The sequence below is a fragment of the Prionailurus bengalensis genome, chromosome A1 (assembly GCF_016509475.1).
Source record: "Prionailurus bengalensis isolate Pbe53 chromosome A1, Fcat_Pben_1.1_paternal_pri, whole genome shotgun sequence".
NCBI lineage: Eukaryota > Metazoa > Chordata > Mammalia > Carnivora > Felidae > Prionailurus > Prionailurus bengalensis.
In genome coordinates, this window is record NC_057343.1 from 70,673,642 (window position 1) to 70,691,599 (window position 17,958).

Sequence of the window (17,958 nt, forward strand, 5' to 3'; positions counted from 1 at the left end):
ATCACACACACACATTTGTTTTTTACATCTGCTGTAGGCATATGTAAATACATGTAATACATATTCATATCTGCATATATATATATATATATATGCAAAAATAACACCATTTTAAAAAATCAACCCATAAAGGAATGCCTGGAAAAACAGAATGACATAACTTTTCTCTCGTAAATAATATCTTCATCTTTTAAAAATCCTAAATTAAACAACCAAACAATATATCAGTAGATAAAAAAGAACTGTCTGTAAACATTGACTACAGGGCTCGATTTGAAAGGTGTCTACCTGGAAGTCATCATAAGGGAAGAGCAGCATCTCCCTTAAGCCATCGTTCAGGATCTGCGTCTTCTTTTGGACGATGACATTTTCATAGTCGAGTGGTTCAATCAGCTTCGGCTTTGCCTAAAAGGTGAAAACATAAGCAACTGAAACATTCTTATAGACAAGTGCAATTTCTTGAAATTAAAGAACTTTTTACATGTTTTTGTACTTTCCAACCCTGCTTCAATGTTAATTTTGCTGCAAGGAAGAATCAGAAACAAGAGATAAAAGTTACTTTCAAAGGAACAGAAGATACTTTCTGGGATCCTAGCTACAGTCACGCTTATTCAGCTACTGAAGCACAGAGAAGGCTATGAAGTCTGCTGGAACTCCCAGTTGTGTCTTAGGTCACCCCTGCCTAGGTCAGTCCCTTTCCAAGCCTTAGACTCTGCCATAAATGCCCTGCTTAGGGGCCCAACCGTGGTCTGATGGTGAAGGCTAGAGGTCCGTAGTGGCATCCTTCTTGGCCCGGGTTTAAAGCATCCACAGGGCTCACTATTTCACATAAGGCTCCATGGAACTCTTCTCAGAGGATCAAAACATCCCTGTCTCCTGAAGTATCTATACACTTATTATCTAATACCTAAATATATAAAAGCATGAGCTGGACCCAAACCAAGCAAGTAGGGGCAGGAGGATGGCATCACTTAAACCAGGGCTTGTGGGTGACCCCTCGGTGGGTAGGGATGAGCATCCATACCATGCACTGAGCAGAAGAAAGAGGCAATAAGCAGGTGGGTAAAGAAATGAAAGAATAGGCCTTTTGTGACCATTTCCATAGTTAGCCTTCTCAGTAAAAATCTCCTCTATCGATTGCCAGTCTTTGCCACAGTATTTACTGATCACTTCCTACATGGAAGGCACTACTAACGGGGCTAGGTCCGGGATACAGATACATATTCAGCTATATCACAGTACGCCAAGTGATAAAGCAGGCATGCACGTATGCACGTGCGTGTGTGCGCGCGCGCGCGCACACACACACACACACACACACACACACACACACACAATGTTCTCAGCAGTAGCTAAGTCCATTATATCAACCGTTACTTAAACATTATTTTTTAAACTATTAATGAAAATCATTTGACTGCATAATCTCAACACGTGGTATATATATTTAAATGACAATAAATACATAGGAAATGTATTAAGGACATCTGGCATGTGGCATCACATTGGGAATTGCGACTGAGGGTGCTATATGTTCCCCAAATCGGTCTCCCTTCCTTCTAGTACAACTGAACTACATTTCCAGGCCTCCCCATGGTTAGGTGTGGCCCTGTGCCTTCTGGCCAATGGCATGTGAGGGGAAGGGGTGTGGCCACTGCCAAGCCTAGACCATAAAAGCTCTCTGCTAGAGACTGAATGGTGTGTCCTTTAGCAAAATTCATATGTTGAAACCGAATCCCCAATGTGATGGTTTTAGGAAATGGGACCTTTGGGAGGCAATTAAGTCATAATGTAGAGGCCTCATGAATTTCAATCAATAATCTTCTAAGAGACCCCAGAGCTCCCTTCTGCCATATAAAAACACAGGGAGGGGAAAGCCATCTATGAACCAAGAAGTGGGTTCTCTCCCCAGACACCAAGTCTGCTTGTGCCTTGACTGTAGACTTCCCAGCCTCTAGAACTGTGAGAAATAAATACGTTGTTTACACCACCCACTCCATTATATTCCGTCCCAGCTGCTCTACGTGACTGAGAGAGCCTCCCTCCCTTCTCCCTTCTGCCATCAGGATCCACTGGATCCAGCGCAGGACTCAGGAGGCCTGAGGACAGGATAAAGCCCCAAGATAGAAGGAATCTGGATCCTGAATCACCCAGCAGAAGGCTGCCTGCTTAAAACAGGTGCTGAAATACCTTGTGAGCAAGAACTAAAGCACCTACTGTGTTAAGCCACTGTGATTCTAGAGTTGTTTAAAGAGGCAGCAAGCTTGCTCTACCTAACATACATATAAATGTTCATATTTAACCTCAATTACTTGATTTAGGTGGATGCTGCAAAGATGTTCTGACATGCTAAAAAAAAAATGCAATGACCAAACAAGGACATGGTTATTATAATTAAGCAAAATATACATTTATGGGCAGAGACAAAAAATATACACAAAAATTAAAGCTATCATAATGGAAGTGTAGATAATTTCTTCCTATAGGATACTCAAAATGTTAAACTATTTCTACAGTCAAAAAATGGTTCAAAAAAAGAGAGATTGACACAAACTATTTTCAAAGAAAGAACTGAAAATAATAAAAATACTCTCCACAATGTTTTTTTAACTGTTTATTTGGAGAGAGAGCGTGCACATGTGAGCGGGGGAGGGGCAGGGAGAGAGGGACAGAGAGAGTCCCAAGCAGGCTCCAAGCTGTCAGTGCAGAGCCCAATGTAGGGCTCAATCCCACGAACCATGAGATCATGACCTGAGCCAAAATCAAGAGTCAGATGCTAAACCGACGGAGCCACCCAGGCGCCCCATCTGAAATATTTTTAATTCAATTTAAATAATATCCTCCTTTATTTTAGTTTGTTGCACTGTACAAAGCAATCAGTTTGTAAGTACTTGTTGGCAGAATGGATAGGTGTCATGATTAGTTAACATTTTCCTTGGGAACCAGGACTACATTCCAAATAAAACCCAAAGATGCTCTGGGTACCTGGGTGGCTCAATAGGTTAAACATCCAACTCTTGACTTCGGCTCAGGTCACGATCTCACGGTTTATGAGTCTGAGTCCACGTCAAGCTTGCTGCTGTCAGCTCAGAGCCCACTTGGGATCCTCTGTTCCCCTCTCTGCCCCACTCATGCTCTCTCTCTCAAAAATGAATAAACATAAAAAACAAAGATGCTCATAGCTTGATACAGTGACTAGAGTTCTGGATTCTGACAGCTACACCTCCATTACAAAGAGGTCCGGTGGAAAGATACTGCAGGATGGGAAAGACTCTGCATTCTCCCCACCCCACGTGGTGTCCAGTGCATGAATGTGACCCGGTACGCTCAGAGGGGGTGACCTGGTCCTCTACGCCAGCCCTGGGGCCCTCCAAAGGCACTAGTGGGTGTGTTCCCTTTCTGCCCCTTCCAACATGCCAGAAGTGCACTCCCTCCAGGCCACAAGGCAAGGTCGGTGTGCTTGTCAGAAAACAGTGCCACAATGTGAGCTTTGGTCAGACAGCGTGCTGGAGGGACCTGCTGAGAAAGGGGTTTTTCTTAGCCTATGTTTCGGAGGTTTTTGCCTTGCTCCCATGGCACAGCTCCCTGGATAGACTATTCTTGTGTTCTTAGAGCAGGGGTTGGCGAACTTTTTCCATAAAGAGCCAGAGAGTGATTACTTCAGGCTTCATCAGCTTTAGGGTGTCACAACAACTAAACTCTGATTCCGTAGCGCAAAAAGTAGCCAAAGACAATAACTAAACAAATGGGCACAGTGGCGTCAAAACTACAGAGAAACAGGCAACAGCCAGATCTGGCCCACCAGCCATCGTCTGCTGATTTACGCTTTAGAGTTACCTTTACCTCTTAGCAGTCAGTCCCCTTTTCCCAATTTAATAATTCTTCATGTTAATTTTTCACTTGCAACTAACTCATCATGTTGCCTGTCTCTGGGCTGATACACACAACAGGTTTACATGTTCTTAAATGTACTTAATGATTATTTCCCACAAATTTGACTAACCTTAGACTGTTTTAAAGGTTTAATAAATAAAACCATAAAAATACTCATAGGTCAGTTTTGCCTGTTTATGATACACTTTTGTTAATCAGGTGGAGTACTGTGTTCCTCTGTCCGTCTCTTGGAAGTATGTAATGAATCAGTGTAATGTTATAGCTGTCACAATTACCTTGCTTTTGTGTGTCACTGTGTAACTTGGACTGTGTTTTCACACAGATGATCACACTTAATCCACTGTGAAATTAATTCAATAAGGTGGCCCTGTGACTGAGATAGCTGCACCGCCCTGGTGGCCTATGTAAGCAAGCCACATTCTAAGCCTGTGAATGTCTCAAGGTTACAAAATCAAAATGCTAAAGACAACCAATCAGAGACAGCCAACTAGGCTTTAAGCTATAGCCAATCAAATAATTTCCTCTCTTTGCTTCCGCACATTTTTTCTACATGAGTCTCTCCAAGCTCCTAACAATTCCTGACGACATCTGTTTTGGTGTCACCCAATTCAAAATGATTTTTGTCCAAATTCTATAAATGTTTAGTACACCTCAGTTTATCTTTTCTTTTTTTAATGTTTATTCATTTTTGAGGAACAGAATGTCGGTGGGGGAGGGGCAGAGAGAGAGGGAGACACAGAATCTGAAGCAGGCTCCAGGCTCCAAGCTGTCAGCACAGGGCCCGACACGGGGTTCGGGCCCACAGATGGCGAGATCATGACCTGAGCTGAAGTTGGGATGCTTAACCAACTGAGCCACCCAGGCGCCCCAATACACTTCAGCTTATTTTTTAACATATCTTAGTGCCACTGTAAGGTAGGCATGGAAAAGATATTCCATTTTACTTAGGTTGCAAACTGAGGATCACACGTTAATTGCCAGAAATGTGCCAGGTAACTCTCAGGCTGGATTAGAACACAGTCTCTGTCACACTGAACTATTTCTTCTCCACACTGCTCTGTTAATGGTCTGTGCCCATCAATGCTCAACCACAGTAGACGTGTGGAGAGTTTCTAAGACAATGCTTCTCTTAAAGAATGATGATACAGGTAACAGGAAAGCCCACGGGGTTGATTTCAACGATAAGAGAAATGTCGTGGAGGAAGGACATGTCTTCTCTGGTCTCAAGGACTGTGAAGATGTGAAACACGTACAGACCCGTACACTGCTTTGAAATGACTCCTAGAGGCCTGACTGGGCAGCTGACTTCAGCAGCTGCAGGGAGCTCTTTCCAGGACAGAACCACTGACCCCAAGGAAAAGGGGTCAACTGAGAGTGACTCATTTGTTACCTTAGAACGGGGCAGAAGCTCTTGCTTCAAATACAAACAATTGGCACCATGCCTCCCTTCTACACGCGGTCCTCAGGAGGAGATAAGGGTGAGAATGGAGAATGGTGAGGGGACAGGAAAAGAGACAAGGAGGGGTTGGGGGAGGAAGAAACAAAAGGGGTGGACGCCCGGGGTGAGGCAGGCAGGAGACACAGAGTGGAGAAAATAAAGGAGAAGGATAAAGACAGAAGCAGAAGAAGATACAAACAGAAAAGACAGGAGAGAGGATTGGCGACTTGTGGTGGGCCCGTGGGAAGTCACACCTCTGTGTCTACTTAGAGCATAAATGACTATTTTCTACTCTTCTTTAAACTGATGATTCACTGCTTACAGCTGTTCACTGTTCTTTAGCTCCACTAAGCTTTTCCAAGTGGTCACATGAGTGGGGGACAGCCCAGTAGGGTAGGAAACTGACTGGGCTGCAGCATGACTGGTCACAGGAACGTCACACTGACAGCAAAATGAAATTAACCAATTACCAGACTGCCACTACCCCACTCCCGGGTTAGCAGGAAGAGGCTTCATGTAGACCTGGCACATACACGGCCCTGGCTTCAAAGCCGTCAACACACTCTAAGTTTATCCTTCCCCCAGTGACATAGCTACAAGAGCCAAGTTGTTGATTTTCCACTGTCAAAAAGCAAGATCCTGGGCCCAGATTACCTGAATCAACCAATGGTCATGGATGGCGCAAAGACCCGAACTCCTTAACCGACAACGCAGCTCTCCTATTGAGGCAGCGGTGCGGGGTCCGGCCGGGTCTCTAACCCCCAGGCCCAGGACACACGCGATGTGGCTCTGCTTCTGACACAAGACTGCTCCTGTCACTCGCTCGCACCTCTGCACCTGTCATAGGCCTACAGCCCTGCAGGCTGCGGTCGACAAATGTTCTATTCTAGCAGAATCCTTCCTCTAAAAAAACAAATCTCACCTAGGCAAATTCACCAAAGGAGTGAAAGCACAGTAGCTCTAGCCCCAGGGCACTTGGTACTTGGCCCTGTACCTGGAGCTCACCTCTCTCAACCCATCAAAGGTAGCCTTGCCCTGCTCGGAGAGCAGCATGCCTAGTGAGTAGCAGTCCTAGAGTGTGGTTCATTCAGCCTGGGACTGAAATGACCTATGAACAGCTTACCTCCTTGACTATTAGTGCCTTGGGACAGCTGGGTCTCCTTACCTCTGCACCCTTTAGCATCTAGCCCAGCACCCAGAGACATATAGACAGACTGTGCGCTAACAAAGCTTAGCGCCCCTTGCTTGCACGGACCCCTCTTCAGGCCCCATAGCTGTGTAAAGTTCAGTTGTCACCCAGCATCTTGGCTTACTAGGAAGACCCACAGGACCCTGCCCACTGTGTAGGTCCACCCAATGTCATGACTCATGACACACAGGTGCAGCAGGAGGGGCCGCGTTGCAATATAGGTATATCTCAAGGAGTTTGGAAGATAATCTGAGGTTAGTCGTCAAGAATGCCCCCATATTATTCAGCTCATATATGAAAAAAAACCAAACAGAGGTTTTTTTTTTTCAATCCTAAAAATTTATATGACATTGCCAAAGGTTGGAAAGCTAGAAGAAACATCCCTAAACTATAATTAGTTAAATACAAATGTTGACTAATGCTACAGGAAAGACTAAATGATCTATCTGTGCAATACAGAGTGATTAAACCAAACCATGAACATATGAAGAGGTGATAACAGCATGAAACCAAAAAAACATAGGGAAGAAAGTATTACTGAGGAGATTTGTTGATAAAAAGGTGTCGTTCTGTATTTCTCGTGTTTATCATTTCAGTTAGCTTTGTGAAATTTGTAATTTGTAATTACTTTTCACATTCTAAAGGAATATTAACTTCCAGGCCTCATTTTGTATTTATAATTTTGAATTCTTTGTTTAGACAAGGCCCCCATATTCTTTTTTTTTAAATTTTTTTAATGTTTATTTATTTATTTTGAGAGAAAGAGAGAGGGAGGGAGCGAGCAAGCCAGGGAGGCGCAGAAAGAGAGAGGGAGAGAGAAATCCCAAGCAGGCACCACACTGTCAGCACAGAGCCTGACGCGGGGCTTGAACCCACGAACCATGAGATTATGACCTGAGCTGAAACCAGGAGTCAGACGCTCAACTGACGGAGGTACCCAGGAGCCCCAAGGCCCTCCATATTCTAAGCTTCATTACTCACAAAACTTGGATCTGCTCTGATAGGGCCAAAATTAGCACACAGATGTGGATCAAATCGAAGAAAGTACCACACAGTGGTTAGAAAACTGAGCTGTGTGGTTGTGTGGGGCCATTATCGGACTCCACTGAGTGCATGCATGTGAAATGATTGAAAGAGCCTGGCAAACTGTAAGCACACGATAAACGTAGCTGTTGTTAGTACCGCCATTATCATCAACTTCATTATTATTAAATGTGTTGCTTACATGACAGTGATTAAAAAAAAAAAAAAAAAGGACAGTGGTGAATGTTCCATGTACGTTCAGTTTTACCAGTCTGTTTACAAAAACTTTCCTGTCCTCTCCAAGAACATATGAAATAAAACAGACAACAATGGCAGCAACATTCACAAAGAAAGAAAAACAAAAGGCCCAACAGAGGAAACTGTATAATAATAGAGATGACACTGGAATTCAGGGACTGGGCCCAAAATAAACATAAATAGATGCTTACATTAAAAACTGAACTGAGTATTGATGAAGTCTGTGTCAGGCAGGACCGAGAAGAACAACAGTTGGGGGGGTCAGAGTGTATACAGGAGCAATTCAGACCCACTGCCACCAGGGCAGCCCCACAAGAACAGTGGGACTGAAGGTCCCAGAGGAGGCGAGAGGGGCAGGCAGTTATGTAGCCCTTCAGGGGAGAAAAATGGAGGCCGACCCTACTGGGGAGTCTGGGAGGCCCAGGGCCCACAGACATTTTCATAACATGAATCAAAACCTTGGCTTCCTTGCCAAAAAACCCTTCATATATCTTGGCTTCCTTGCAGGAGATCTGCAGGCAAGACCTGAGGTCAGGGCCATGTGAGCAGGACAGTGGGAAGAATGGGCTGCACCATAAGGAACAACCTGGGCACAGGTTAGCCCCTGACACCAAGGCCCCATCAGTCCCCTCTACTGGTTGAAGCTGGGACAGCATGATGAACCCCCCAGTGATCACGTGGCTGTCACAGGTGCCAAAAGGCATGACCTTCAGCACCCTCCCCATTAACCCCCCCTTCAAGGCTCTCCCACCTCACTCCTTCCTCCTCTAGCATTTGTTGCCATGGGTCTGGCTGCCCAATATCCATGCAAATTGAAATTCCAGATCTGCAGGCAAACAGAAGCTAGGGAATCTTCCCAGTGCCAGGAAAATGAGATTCCTCTGGAATCCACATAACTGGAGAGCATAGGCCTACAAATGAGTTCAGTTTTAGCCAAACATGTATGAAGCCTCGAAAACCATGGGAAGAGCTAAGCAGGAAGGCTTACTGATTTCATTGCTTTTCTCTCTGCCATGACAGCTTCCTGCAAACTTTCTAGTCATTTCTTGACTTTGAGTCTCTGGTAATTAAATGTTAACACAGGCTGAAACCCCGAATACCACTTCTTGAAATAGCAAACTAAGGAAACAACTCTTGGAGCAACTCTTGGAGCATTCTATTTTAAGAAACGAGAAATTCATTGTTTCTGCTTATAAAGAATTTAAAACTTCCTTGATTTATCTGCATGGCTATAAAAGCTGCTTGATAGGCTGAGATAAAAATTCTTCACGGAACTTTTAGTCCATTTTCAAAATGGTACACTTCTCAACACTGCCAATAGGCCCCCGGCACTGTTGCTGGGGGGTGGGGGGAAGGGGGGAGGACAGTGCAGCTTGCAATAAAACAGAAGGGGCTTCTGAAGCCAGAAGTTAACCAGTGTGGCCCAGCGAGACCTCTTGCACTCCTGTCCTGCACACGACTCTCACTACATACCTACTCCTGCCAGGAACTGCACAAAGTGGTTAAATTTGAAGGAAGAATCCTCATTATTCTATAATTAGGGGTGGACACAGGAAATTAGCAGCTGCCTCCCTTCCTCACATGCAAATATTGTTAGTGGTTATATGTTCCTTCTCTCCACAGACTTATACTGAGCCTGTCCAGATGCACTGTGCCCGGGTCTTCAGGACACCAAGATAGCGGGCACGTGGCCCCCACCCCAGAGAGCTTACAGTCCAGAGGGGAGACAGACATGTGAACGATGGGAGCAGAATGACGGACAGCAATGGGAACCTAGGAAAGGCGTCTGACCCCCTAGAATGAACCTGCTCCCCCCCCCCCTAGTTACAGTATAAGCTCCACAGAGGCAAAGATTTCCATTTTATTTACTGCTCTCCCCAACGCCTAGAACAGGACCTGGCATGGGGTAGGCACCCAATAAACACGTGTTGGTTGAGTGAAGGAACCTGACAATGTGGGGTGCTTCTTAGAGGAGGCTATTAGAGTCAAGTCTAGGAGAAGAACAAGTCAGCCAGGATTCAGGGTGGACTGGGGATTCCTTGGAGAGAAAATGAAGACACCAATGCTCCCGAATAGAACCACATTTTGTGGGGCCTGAAATTTGCATATTTGGGGGAGGAAGGGATTGAAAAAAATACAAAATTATGAATATAAAGTTGCAGGAGGCCCTCCCAGGGTCTTGGAAAGGATCTTGAAACTGAAGCTTTCTTAGCTGCAGGATAAATCCTCCTCTGAACACGGTGAGTTCTGGAAGCAGCAAGCAATTCAGGATACCTGGGGCAGAGGTGCACAAAGGGGCAGGATGGCAGGTCGAGGGCCTGGGGCACCAGTCCCTAGGGGTGCTACACCATCACTGGAAATCCTACATTTATGAGAACTCCTTTCTGAAAGGGTACTCTGTGTGGCTGCCCAGAGCATACGAATAAGGTACCCAGAAGTGAGCACTGGGACTCTGCAACGGACGAGGCTGAGAAACCTTGGATGCTTAACTGTAGAAGCCTGGTTTCTCTGACTAGGTGGCCAATGCTGGAGTCAGAGCGGAGCAGCCCTGCGCAGCAGTCCCTGCCCCACATCTGCCCCAAGCGGCCCTCAGTCTCCCTAAAATAGTACATAATTTGAATAGCGTCTGTTTGAGGCCAAACCAGTGACTGGCTCGCCTGGGGTGCCCACACGTCCCTGAACTGCAGCCTGCACTGGAAGAGGAGGCCACAGTGCCAGGTGGGCCACAAGGAGAAGGGCCCTAAGAAAGGAAACTGGTGCAGAGCGGGCACAGCACTAGGTCCCCTACCATCCTCCAGCCCTGGAAAGCGACCTCCCATTGTGTTGTCATAGACATGCTCTTCCTTGCCTCAACCCAGGACATATAAACTTAGAGGAGATCATGACAATCCAAATATCATCACATTCCCCTTCAGTAATACATGTTCATCAGTGTGTGTAGGAACAATGGTCTCAGCGGCGGCTTAGAAGCACAAGCTTGTTTAAAAGGAACAGGAGGTTCGGTAACATTGGAACCACAATGTGCAAACATCAGAACCTGAGAATATCTGGTCTAAGCCTCTCGTCTTACAGATAGGGAGACCCGAAAGCGTGGGGGTTCCATGACTGTCCTGGGGCCCAGGAGGAGTTGCTGGTGAGGCTGGGTCTGGATCCCAGGTCCTGACCCCTGGTCCATGCTTTTCCCCTCGGCCTCTTCATTCTGATTTTTTGCACTTTCACTAACAACATGCACAAGCACACGATATAAAAAACTGGAGGAGAAAGAGAACCTTATCTAAGCTCGGACTGAGAAGCAAGCTCAAACCTGAGCATTCCCACACAGTTAATTAACTGGCAAATGTTTAGAAGAATGCATCACGGACACCAAAGTCACAGACATCTAAATATATTTCTCACGCTTAAGTGTGGTGTAATCCTGAGAGCAGAATTACAGCAAGAATGACACACTTGTGAATACAGTTTTTTTATATTATAAACACTGATAAGATGTTGAGTTCCCTTTTCACACGGCACTAAAAAAAGCACTCAAATGAGAGACATTGTCGCTGAATGAAGATTTCATTTAATTAGGCATGTCAGCATTAGCAAAACTTGGACACTCAACATCAGTCTGATGGAAGGAAGAGTCTGGCTTTTGTATTTGTCAGGTTTATAAATAACTGTGGTTTTCCAAAAATTATTATCCTATTACTAAAATAAACAGAATTAAAAGACTCAGTGCAAACTGTCAAATCAGTAACATCTAGAAAATGGGATAAGAGAAACATAATGATGCAAATTGAGGTAATAAAGATAATAGCAATTAATGAAGACCCACAGAGCTGCCTGCACTCAGTCAGCTGTGCTCAGTGGGGGTGTGTGGAGAATGCTAATGAAGGATGGGCCAGACAGGGATGGCGGGGACTCCTCTGCTCAGTGCCCGCCAGGCACCCAAGAGGAGAGCAAGTGGCATTGGTATCTCATCCGTGCAAAGACAGTACCTAGGGCTTTCTACCCTGACGTGGGGCATGGGCTAAGAGAGGCAGAGAAGATTCTACCCTGACATGGGGCATGGGCTAAGCGTGGCAGAGAAGAGTGTACAGAGAAGAGAGACTGATAGCCGGCGGGGGGAGCTCAGCATGTGTCTCTCACGCACACATCCGTCTCAGCCGGCAAATTCTTCCTGCCGTTTTTGCACAAGTTAAAAGCAATAGCGAAAGCAAAAAAAGAAAAAGAGGCACCAGGGTAATTGTATAAATAATTCTATGGGAAACCTGAACTACAGAGTCTTTTCCGGCCAATAATTTCCCTCCTTTCTAGCATTTTGCTTGAAATTCTTAATACTTGCTTATGTCAACAAAAGCTGTTTTTGGAACTCTGAAATGAACAGGTCAAGTAAGTAAGCTAAAAGGCTCTAAAGGCCCAATACAGTCAGATTTCAAAACAACTTTAAGCTACTTATTTGACGATACTGGGAGCAAGGGATGGAACATCCATAACACGTATTTGGTTCTCAGAAGAGTTTCTGTAGACCTCATCACCAGAAAGGCTGTTCAGAGACCTGCTAAAGGCAGGTGTGGAGAGTTAGGATCCATTGGTGGAGGGAGTACCAGGCAGAAGGGAGTGCATTCTAGCAGTCCAATAGTTCTCAAGGTGAGTCCCAGACCAGCAGCTTCAGCAATATCTGGAACTCATTTGAAATGCAAATTCACCCCAAACTTCCTGAACCAGAAATTTTGGGGGTAGAGCCCAGCAATCTGGGTTTTAACAAAGCCCCCAGGTGATTCTAATGTTCATCCTAGTTTGAGAAACACTTTACTAGTTTGCTTTTGTGTATGTTTGAGAATTTCACATTAAAAAGTGTTTTCAGGACACCTGGGTGGCTCAGTGGGTTAAGTGACTCTTGATTTCAGGTCAGATCATGACCTAATGGTTTGTAAGATCAAGCCCCACGTTGGGCTCTGTGCTGACAGATTGGGGCCTCCTTGGGATTCTCTCCCTCTCTCTCTCTCTCTGCCTCTCCCCTGCTTGTGCACATGCATGCACGCACACACACACATTCTCCCTCTCTCTCTCTCAAAATAAATAAATAAACATCAAACAAAAAAGTATTTTCAAGAAACCCTAGCTCCACTGCTTACTGGCTATGTGGCCTTGGGGCAAGTTACTAAATCTCCCTATCTACAATGGAAAATGGGAAAAGTAACAAGTTCTCTACCATCATCACAGGGTTACTAAAGCGTTTCAATACATAGCGCCTCTTCAGAGCATGAATGAAATGGTGGTCGTGGGGAATCATACAAAGTTGTGTCATTCACACACAAGAGGATTTTAGTGGCTGCAACATATGTGTGTCCTTATCTCACTAAACCTCCTCCCAAATTGTATGTATCATCACCACTTCACAGATGAGGAAACTGCAGCTCAGAGGGGTTACATCAACTACTGAAGGTCACACAGATGGTGCCCCTTGGATCTCCTGGCTCCAAGCCCAGGACCTTTCCCATGACCCACCTGCAACAAGCACGATGGAATGTCAGAGTTCTAGAACCGGAAATGCTTCCCCAGTGTCTCCACCTCCCTTTGTATGAGAACTTCATAGCACCGCTCCCCCCTGTGCTGCCTCAGCCACCACACCTCCAGGGAGGCAGATGCCTGAGGCTTTCTGACCGTCTCTGACATCTAGAAATGTAAACCCCATTGAACTGCCCAGGCTCCGTGATCTCACCAAGGGAGAGATACAAGACACAGAAAGAGTCCTTTCCACGAAAGATACTCATTTTCAGCCTCAAGAACATTAAAAATCACACTGCAAAATACTAAATCCTCCAGAAGAACCAGGTTTGAATGCTGGGGCATATATTAATGTCATTTATAAGCATATAAATGGTATTTATACTTTACCAATAAATAGTTCAAGGATTATCTTTATAAGGAAAGCCCAACTTTACACTTAGTCATTTTTCCTCCACAGATTCATAAATATGGTACCCCATCCAATGGCTCACCCCACTCAAATGACAACTTTCTGGTTTGAGGTGTAAAAGTTTTGGAATATGTAAGTCTATAGACCTGCACTGTTCAATACAGTGGCCAGTAGTCACTAGCCACATGTGGCCATTCTGAATTCAGAAATGCTATAGGCATAAAATTTCAAAGATTTGGAAGGAATAAAAGAATGTACAATGCCTTATATTTCTATAAAGATCAAATGCTAAACTGATAATATTCCCACAATAATGGGTTATAATTACATTGTTAAAATTAATCACACCCACTTCTTTTTATTTTAATTTGGCTTCCAAAAAAATTTTAATTACATATGTAGCTCAAATTGTATTTCTATTAAACAGTACTACTATAGACTGTAGGAAACTTTAAGATACTGGTAATTTTTAAAACTTCAAGGCAAAACAAAGGACAAACTGCTTTCTAAAACTGTTACTTTGCGGGGGGAGTGGGGAACAAGACATATTTTGGAAAAACTACCATACCGCACTAGAGACAAAACAGTCAGGTCTAGTCCTGGTTAATAAAGCAGGCCTGCATTGTTCAGAGCTGCTAACAGCCTCCACCTCTCTTCCGTTTCTCCCCCAGAAAGAGGTATCTTCCTTGCCCTACATCTTACGGCATCTCCACTACCTTTTCCACATAAAGTCAATTTACTGGATGCCGGTAAAAAGGTCACACAATGAGTTTTTTCCAAAGAGAAAGGGGTTTGACTTTGTTCACCTAAGTTTGCCCTTCTGTCCTCAAGTAAGTACTCACATAAAATGTTAGCTAACAGTTTAGATTAATAATAACAGAAGAGCTGGAGTGTTTCAGGGAATAGTACCTGCGTCACATTTAGTCGAGCATGTTCCTCTAGATGTGTCCCTTTTTACTTTTGGAAATTCATTCAACTCATTTGGATACTGGGGGCTAAACCTTTGAGGGGGTTGGGGGCTGGGAGACTGAAGAAGAATCCCCAGATCCAGTCTCTCCTGGAGGGCCCTTTCCGCAACCCATTCTTTGCTACTACATTCCCCAAAGAATGACCAGGACGGTGCCAAAAAAAGAAAAAAGGAGGGGGTGGGGGCGTTATTGATACTATGTCAGAGATGGAATATAAAGAAAGCAAAACCACTCACAGTTGCCACCGGGGCATAGAAACCACCCCCCCCCCCCCCACCCATGTGAGGGAGGCTGGAGTATAAGCCTGAGCTACAGTACAGCAAAGCCGTATAATAATTAAACATGCCAGAATAACAAGGCCATGATGGGCCCCAGGAGCACACGGCCTGTGGGAGAAAGTGCGGAGACGGTTTCAAAAGGCTTCTTGGAGGAGCTGGCTTGGGAGTCGGGACTCGAAGGGCACACAGGAATTTTCCGGCAGTGAAGCATGCCAGGTATAAAAGCGCCCTCAATGAGAGAACACAGAGCCTCGTCAGGATGCATTTTGGAAGGTGCGGAAGAGGAGGCCAGCAAGCAAGTTCGGGGCTGGCCGCCAAGAATCAGAGAAGCCATGCTTTGCCTTCTGTGCAAAGGAAAGTTAGCAAAGGAGTTTATCTGTGTTTTGGAAAGCGCAGTCTGGCAGCATGTTGGAGCACGGCTCAGAGCAAGGGAAGACTGAACGTGGTAAGCTGACCGGGGCAGTCTAGACAACCTTTGGAGATGAGCCGTCTGGAGGGCAGTCACTACTACTATCTCCATCTGATAGAAACGCAATCTTGATTTAGAAATGTCAAGTAGGTTTAAACAACACAGGACCCAGGTCTCGTGACTGAGTTCAGGGCTCTTTGCACCAATCACTTCTGCTTCTCCCTTGGTAGGGACAATTCTCCACAGCAAGGAGATCCCAAAACAGAACTGGGGCCTGGCTCCTCCCAGAGAACCTGGCAAAACCCTCAGAGATCCAATGTAAGTGGCACATACTCGTCTGGAAAGTGAGCACTAAAAACTTCTAAAGCCTCAAAATGTTACTCTAAGAGACACTTGGGACTAGCTATATCACATTACAGAGATATTTCAGAACTGTAATTTCCAAGCTTTCTTGGTTCTAAAATTATACTCACAGTAATATGTCATCTGTAGGCCTGTCAGGCCTTTGTGAATCTCCTGCATAGTTCTCCGTGCTAACAACTCCAAATTCCACGGCCACTCTTCTTTCTTTCCATTTCACTCGTCTCACTCATTACGTTGGGTAGCAATCCAATATCCCCTGTTCTGCAGCTCCTATAACTCACAGTCCAACCGGTTTTGAATAAACTAAACGTAGAACTTGAAACTAAAACTCCAGGTCTTGACCTGACACCATCACAGGTTATTCTGAGATCAAAGCTAATAACCTGGAACCCTGGAGTTTTAGCCCCAGAAGACAACTATGAGATTATCTGCTACATGTTTCTCATTCTACAGAGGAGAAAACTATGAAAGCCAGGTCTGGGGCAGGGGATGGGGAGGGAAGCGTGATGATCAGCAGGGAAAAATATGTCTCTGACCTCCACAGTGCCTTCTGTTAGGCCACCCATGCCACCTGCTACCTGTGACTAAGTCCAGCTGCCTTGTATTTAGCCATTACCTGTCAGCACACAGGGCAAAGAGCAGCCTCCTCTAAACACTACAGGGACCATAGTGCCCATCTTACTGGTCAGGGAATAAGCATTTCAGGGTTACACGGGATCATGCTGTAAATTAATAAAAAACAAATCTCGGGAAGGAAATAAGATGTCTCCACACTCTTAGGTATTCGACTAATCGAAATTTCTATATAACTTTCTGGGAAGGTGATAAAATGTGGCACCCAAAATAAGAGGGACTCCCAATACCAATTAATCCTATTTTGTTCATGTTTCCAGCTCCTTTGGGCACAGCCGTCCTTCTCTTCGTCTGCACCACTCAACCATTGTTGTTCTGTCACTTGTAAGTTCTTATTTCTCTAAAGATTTTTAAATTTTTTAAGGGCAAGGAGTTTTTGAACCTTTGTTTTTCATCTTTATACCAATGCTAAGCTTAAGTAAATATGTTCAGTTTTGTTAATGAATTGTATGTCAGTGTCCAGGTGTGAATTTTGAAAAACCTGACTGAAAGCCAAAAACCCTAGCTCTGCCGCTTAGTAAAGACGTAGACGTAACTTTCACCAAGTTACCCAACCTCTCTGTGCTTGGTGTCCTCATTTGTAAAAAAAAAAAAAAAAGCAAAAAACCCCACAATAATAGTACTTGCCTCCTAGAATTGTGAGAATTGAAATAATCTGTTTAACAGGCTTAAAACCATGCCTGGCACAGAGCAGAGCACTATATAAATATTTTTGTTATTACTACAAAAAACAGAAGAAAGCAATTGATACTAACTTGTCATAAAAAAACCAGTGATTGGCCATTCTGCCTCCATATTGATGAACAACATAAGAAGCAGGGTGGTTTTGCGTGTTCTAGATAAGCAAGAATCTCAGAAAGTAAGAGTGGCTGTGCTGTAATGGATAGTGACATGGTTGTAAAAGCCCCTTCTCTGTGACAGTTTTCCATGCCTGGAAGGTTAGTCAATCCACCCTGGCCCTTTCCAAGCATGCACGCTCCAAAGATTCCTTCCCCTACGGCACCGCAAAACATGTGGCATCTTCGGGGCCTCATTCATGCTAACTGTTCACCTGAACGGTCAGGGGCCCCTATGCCTTCTGTAAAACGGGGCTAGGCCTGCTTTGGACGCTAAAAATTCGAGGACATGTCCTTCCTGGAGCTGATGATGATTTAAGTGCTGTCCGCCTAAGTGGAAAAGGATGGGTGAGATTAACACTTACTGTGCCTAATAAATACCAGGTGAAAGCCCCTCATTAGCCAGACCTTGCTGCTTGGCGAAAGGAAGGCTGCGGGTAAGTGTAAGTCTGGCACATCTTAGGGCTTGTAAATGTGGGCTGAATGAAAAAATGAATAAACAAATCAAGGGGAAAACCAACAAGCGTAGTGAAGGCTTATGGCTCTGAATAAGTGAACGTTCCTGATTTCGTCATCCGGGAAGACCTCACTACACAAAGCATACAGGAACTTCTTTCCTTCAGCACTTGGTATTTTAAAAACAAAAAAACTACTTACAAAGTTTCACCAATGTAATTAATATCATTAATCATTTCTAAAGATGCCTATAAGGCCGAAGGACTTTATAAGCATAATTGAATTAACTCAGTTACAGCCATCTGAAG

At 44.6% G+C, this 17,958-nt stretch overlaps 1 protein-coding gene across 25 annotated transcripts in view; it reads right to left on the reverse strand.

The window, feature by feature from the left end:
• DOCK9 (dedicator of cytokinesis 9) overlaps positions 1-17,958 on the reverse strand; it is a 291,625-nt gene that overhangs the window by 158,465 nt on the left and 115,202 nt on the right. For all 25 annotated transcript variants that reach the window (XM_043582204.1, XM_043582155.1, XM_043582080.1 and 22 more), the window contains exon 2: positions 289-405. In XM_043582204.1, coding sequence (XP_043438139.1) covers positions 289-405 — 117 coding nt within the window. The remainder of the gene's footprint in view (positions 1-288; positions 406-17,958) is intronic.